At 37.9% G+C, this 6,000-nt stretch overlaps 1 protein-coding gene across 1 annotated transcript; it reads left to right on the forward strand.

The window, feature by feature from the left end:
* The first annotated feature begins 1,114 nt into the window (after positions 1–1,114).
* LOC103699984 (glycine-rich cell wall structural protein-like) lies at positions 1,115–1,789 on the forward strand. The gene has a single exon (XM_008781967.2). The coding sequence runs from the start codon at positions 1,115–1,117 to the stop codon at positions 1,787–1,789; it is 675 nt and encodes a 224-aa protein (XP_008780189.2).
* Positions 1,790–6,000: the final 4,211 nt, after the last annotated feature.

The raw sequence follows: 6,000 nt of genomic DNA on the forward strand, positions 1-6,000 counted from the left end.
TATGAAGGAAAACATAGGAAGCAAGTTGCTTCCCCCTGTAGCTAATCAAATTGAGAAGTATTTACAATGGGTGGAGTAAAGAGGATTCAATATAATTAATTTTAGGGCTGAAATTGAATCGAATACTATAGCATATCTATATTCATATTTGTTTGATTTGACAAATAGGAATATGGATACGAATGTTAGTCACATGCAAAAATTCATATCTATATTTCCTTTAAATAGATACAGAGACAAATTGTATACTAAAAATATGGATAATTATAAGAATATAAATCGGATAATGAAACTTTATGATTACAAAATCAAAGATACTACTAAGTGGATGATAAATTAAGTTAATATAATTTTAGTATGCTCATTTATTTTTCTTAAAAGTTCATGACTGTCATATAAACTTAAATAGGATTATAAATGGAGTGAGATATTCAGATATGGATCAAATGGTTATCTATCCACATCCACTTTTTTTTTTTTCTTACGAATATGGATATGAATACAAATAATAGTTAGATGCTCAAATTCTATCCATATCTAAATAGATTTACATGCAAAAATAAGTCGAAATGGATATTTTTACTCTTAATTGATTTGAATATTTTCTAAACAATTATGTTTGCAACAAGATCACACTTGTCAATTAGATCAGGACAAGCTAACCTACCATGTCATTATTTGTTCAGCCAAACCATGACCCGGATGCACACCCATATGAGAAATCTGATCTAGGCTTGGGACAATAGGGTTGAGTCCGAATCAATAAGTCGTGTCTTTTTCTGCTAGGCCAAATTGCAGGCAGAAGTCTCGTCTATTTTAGGTTTTTGGAGACGCGCCAACCCTTTCCAGCCAGCCCACCAAAAAGAAAGCGGCTTGATAGAAGCTGGGTTTTGACAAAGTGTGAAAAGATGGTTTCTAAATTCTAAAAGCTCTGGTTCATGGTCACACTTAGATATGTCCTAACTCTTTGTTAGGTGTAGAAGAGCAGACCTCCAACTTGCACCATGGTGATCCCATCACTGGTTAGACCCTTCCAGCTATACGGAGGGAATCTGATCCCTTCTCTCCACTATATAAAGCTTACTTGAGAGAAGTCCTACACACCATCAGCACCATGGGTACTAGATGCATGGCAATCTCATGGCCTCTTCTTCTGGTCATAGTTCATGCAGTTCTATCCATTTCATCTCTTCCCTCTCTATCCCATGCAAGAACACTACCCCCTGCTAAGGGAAGCACTCTTAATGAGACCAAGCTCTTCTCTCGAAAAGCTGGCGGTACCGGCCGGGGAGGCGGCCATGGCTTCGGCATAAGCATAGGCCGTAACAAGTCAGGGATCGACATCGGTATCGGTGGGGGAGTGGGAGGCGGGGTTGGGACAAGTCACGGTGGTGGAGAGAGCGCGGGCGGTGGGGTTGGCGTCGGCGTCGGCATCCACGCAGGAAAGGGTGGAGTGGACGTTGGGATAGGTGTGGGTGGTGGAGGTGCGGCCAGTGGGAAGCATGGGAGTGTTGGTGCGGGTGGTGGAGGTGGAGTCGGTATTAGCATTGGGCGCGGAGGTGTGAGTGTGAGCACCGGTGGTGGCGCCGGAGGTGGTGGGGGGAGTGGTGGTAGCGGCGGTGGGGGATCGGGAGGTGGCGGTGGAGTTGGGCGCGCCGGTGGGGCGGTGGGGAGTGGCGAAGGCTATGGAAGTGCGAGTGGAAGCAGTGGAAGCGGGAGAGGAAGCGGGTCGGGCTCAGCGGGAGGAGCCCAGGGAGGAGGAGGTGGTGGGGGTGGTGGCCGTGGTTGATTAGATCATGTAGTTGTGCTCCTTAACGCAAATCATTTGATCTTTGCTCCGAGTTGGTAACGGTTGTTATGTAATAAGGCAATACTTAAGATATTGTTCTTTCTTCTACGAAAAAGAAACACAATGTAATGGGATTCGTAAGGGTCTCGTATGCTTCTTTATGGTCTTATTGGCTTGTCATGACTTGATAATCCAAGTGAGTGTCAAAGCATGGAACTACTGCAATTCAAACCTGCTCTAAATTTTTTCATAACAAGCAAACCCTTCTGAGATTATCTCTTCATGCGGGATTGGATTCTATATTATCATGATTCAAGTGGTCAGGAAATATATATATATATATATATATATATATATATATATATATATATATGCCTTGGTCTTATAAAATTTGAAGATGCTTCTCTAAAAAATAAACGAAAAAGAGAGAGGACAATGAAAAAAAAAAAGAAAAACTGCTTGCAGAAACATTACATTGAATCATCAAATGATCATAATCAATTCGATCATAGACTCAAATCTGAGTGTTAATGGGTTTGGTATTGGAACTCTAAAATTTTATTACCATCCCAAGGTAAGTTCAACACTCCTCCATCAGACCAGCCCAACCCTGCCCAAAGCAAACCAAAAGTGAACTGGCCCAGTTGCGTGTAATGTTGCCTAGTACATGACCCACCCACCAATATTCGACCAGAAGAGTTGGGATCTTCTGTAGTGCGTATTTTACATAGAGATGAAAGTGAACCATATACATCTAAATTCAATTTTGTATTTTAATTTATTCAGATATAGATAGAAATTTGAGTATTCAACTAATGTCAAAATCATGGATATAGATATAGATAGACAATTATTGGATCCATATCCGAATATCCGATTTTATTTATAATCTTATTTAATTTTATATAGCACTCATCAACTTTAAAAGAATATTATAATCACATTAATACAACATTAATTGGATTTGCCATCCACTTAGTAATATCTTTAATTCTATAATTATAAAATTTAATTGTCCAACTTATATCCATATTTCTAATATTAAATTTATATTTGTATTTATTTAAAATAAATATGGATATAAATTTTTGCATTCGAATAATATCCATATTCATATCTGTATTCGTCAAACAAAACAAATATAAATATGGATATATTGGTATCCGATCTAGTTTCAATCCTATTTTTTGCACCATCAGAACCACATCATTCGATTGTGGAGATGAATTACTGTCAAACATTTAAAATGATGTGTAATTTGGCAAAATTCGCTTCGTGATCGAATGATATGGCACCCATCAAGGCAGAAAAATAATCCATCCTAGAACTATGAGAACAACATTATCTGTCATGCCCTGCTCCTCAACTCCTCTCTTCTGCCCTTCTCACAGCTACCATGTTTTTTCCTCCTTTGCTCCCCTCTCTCTCTCTGCTCCGACCGATCTCGTCACCATGACCAAGAACTCTAGAAATGGTGCATCCATCCCAGATATAAAGAATCCCCTCTTCTGCTCAATTCTAATCTTTTGTTTTCATGTCTTCCTGAGAGGAAGTGGACAAGGAAAGCCCCGGACTTCGATGATGATGATGACTCCACTTCGATTCCAATTTTGTGATCGGTTTGGATGAAAACGAGGACGAAGTATACATGTACTACTTAGGAGTCCATGCATGCTTTGCTGAGCAAGCTTTATGTCTTTTAATACATAAATTTGATAAACTCATTGCTATGATGATCAAAAACGAAAATTTTAGTTCTGCAGGACTTCTCATTTCCAAGTTTAGGCAAAAAAAGTTCGACAACTAAAAGAAAATGGAAACTGTAGTCTATAAATAAATGTTTGTGCTATAATTGGGATTTTGGGAGAGGATGAATCTCAAAAGTTTGGCAATACCCTTTCTAGAGCTTTGATATATATTATATATAAACATATAAAAAAGAAACCAGATGTCCACTTTGGCACTTTGGCCCTGCAGATAGCATCCTGGAGCAGGAAAATCTATCGGACAGATGGATGAATTGATGTGATAGGGCTGCAAATAAATGGCGCAGTTGAAGAAAGAAACATTAACATGCACACAAACACAAACACACACAGGTGTGGATGCAGGATCTAAAACGGATTGGATAGGGATTATATATTAGCATATCCTTATCCATCTCTATATTTATTCAACAAATTCGAATATGGATATAGATGCTAATAAGAAGGCTCAATTACCATTCTTTAAGAGCGGACCAAATATTACTAAATTAGCCATCTTATCATTAATATTGCAAGATGAAGATAAGGCTTTGGCTTCGATGTGTCGGTCACCTGTTTTTTGCTAACTTGCTATTCTATTAAATGACTACTTTTGATTCTGAACCTTGTTAAGAGATATTTTATGTTGTTTATAGGGGTTTTTATTAGGGGTGGCAATCGGGTCGGGTTGGACATAAACGGGTCGGGTCATATATAGGTCGGGTCAGAAAATCATAAACCTGAACCCGACCTGTTTATTAAACAGGTCAGAAATTGCAACCTGAACCTGACCTGTTTAATAAACAGGTAACCCGACCCGACCCGTTTAACCTGTTTAATAAACAGGTCACCTGTTTGCCCAACCCGACCCGACCCGTTTAACCTGTTTAGTCTAACCCATGCTGACCCGACCTGTTTAACCTGTTTATCCAACCCGATCCGACATGTTTAATCTGTTTGCCTAAAGCTATCGGTAATTAAGAAAATAAGTTAAAAAAATGGTTGCTCGGCGATCACTAAAGCTGAAAAAGGGGCTGATTAACACCCACAAAGCTGCAGATATGCTCATTCATATAATAACAAAACATAATTTTACTAATTGCAATCTGATGGTTTTCTAGTTGCAAAAATAATAAAATATGAGTCCAAAATGTGATCACAATTCACAGGACAGGAGTAACTAGTAAGGCAAAAGCCACAGAGCCACCCAATGTCAGAAGCACTGGAGTCTGGAACATACACAAGCTACCCACGAGTCAAATCAATATCAATGTGGGTGCTCCGTGCTCCTCATTTCCATTTCCAAAACAAAGTTGTTAGCGTCTTGGTCATAGAAGCTGCTTTGGAAAACAAGGCACTTCTCACTTCTCAGACTGCTTTATATTCTTTCTTCTAAGACCCTTTCCATATGCAGTAGCAAACAAACAAAAAATATTCAGCATATAAACTGTCTACATGATTATCCAAAGAGATAGATGCATGGTTGAAAATAGCTAAGTGATTGCAATTGCTTCTCTGCTATCATCCTGTTAAAAAGAAAAACAAAACGACATGTTTCAATGCTGTTTGGAAGGGAAATGGAAAGAAATAGAAGTATCTACTGTACGAATAGTTGTGTACATCATGCGACAATAGATATTTTTAGAATAAGGGCTAAGCACTATTAGACATGTTAGCAATTCAATCGAAAGATTCGAAACAAACCAAGCTTGGTAGCCTCACTATGAATAGGATTCAACATTGGCCGAGCATTGAGTTGATTGAATTTCATTGTAGGAACTTGAGTTTATGACATCTTCTACAATCTCATCTAGCTCGGCCTCCTCAACATCTACATTGAAATATTACAATAATTAATAATAAATTCATTCAAAAAATAATAAAAATATAATTAATAAAATATATACCTTTTTTTTCAAACACCCAATCTCGAGTACAAATCAAGGCCTCGGCAATATCCGGTTTAAGTGCACTACGATACTTATCAAGTACTCGCCCACCGATACTAAAAGCAGATTCAGAGACGACCGTAGATATTGGAATAGTTAGAATATCACGTGCCATAAGAGAAAGTTGAGGATAATGAGACTGCTTGGTTTTCCAAAAGTCAAGAATATCCAAATTGGACCTCCTATCAACTCTAGGCTCATCCAAATATAATTCCAATTGAGACTTCTGTGCAGTAGTCACAAAATCAAAGCTTTCAAATGTATCAAAATCCTACATTATTGAAAAAAATGGAATGAGTTATTTATAAGAAACAATATCATATACAAGTACAATATATTTAATTTAAAAAAAAAAGCAGCTGCTTTTCTACATGCCACAGAAGTTTCAGATGAAGTACCAATCTCCATATCTCCATGAGTTGATGTGCTAGTAGAACGAGTTTTAGAAGAAGCAAGCATATACTGATTAAAGAGAGAAAACATACAATCACGGATGCGCATGCTCTCAGTAGAATCA

Source organism: Phoenix dactylifera, chromosome 11 (assembly GCF_009389715.1).
Source record: "Phoenix dactylifera cultivar Barhee BC4 chromosome 11, palm_55x_up_171113_PBpolish2nd_filt_p, whole genome shotgun sequence".
Lineage (NCBI taxonomy): Eukaryota > Viridiplantae > Streptophyta > Magnoliopsida > Arecales > Arecaceae > Phoenix > Phoenix dactylifera.

Coding starts and splice junctions, on each gene's coding strand:
- LOC103699984 (XM_008781967.2), top strand. CDS start 1,115: ATGGGTACTAGATGCATGGCAATCTCATGGCCTCTTCTTCTGGTCATA.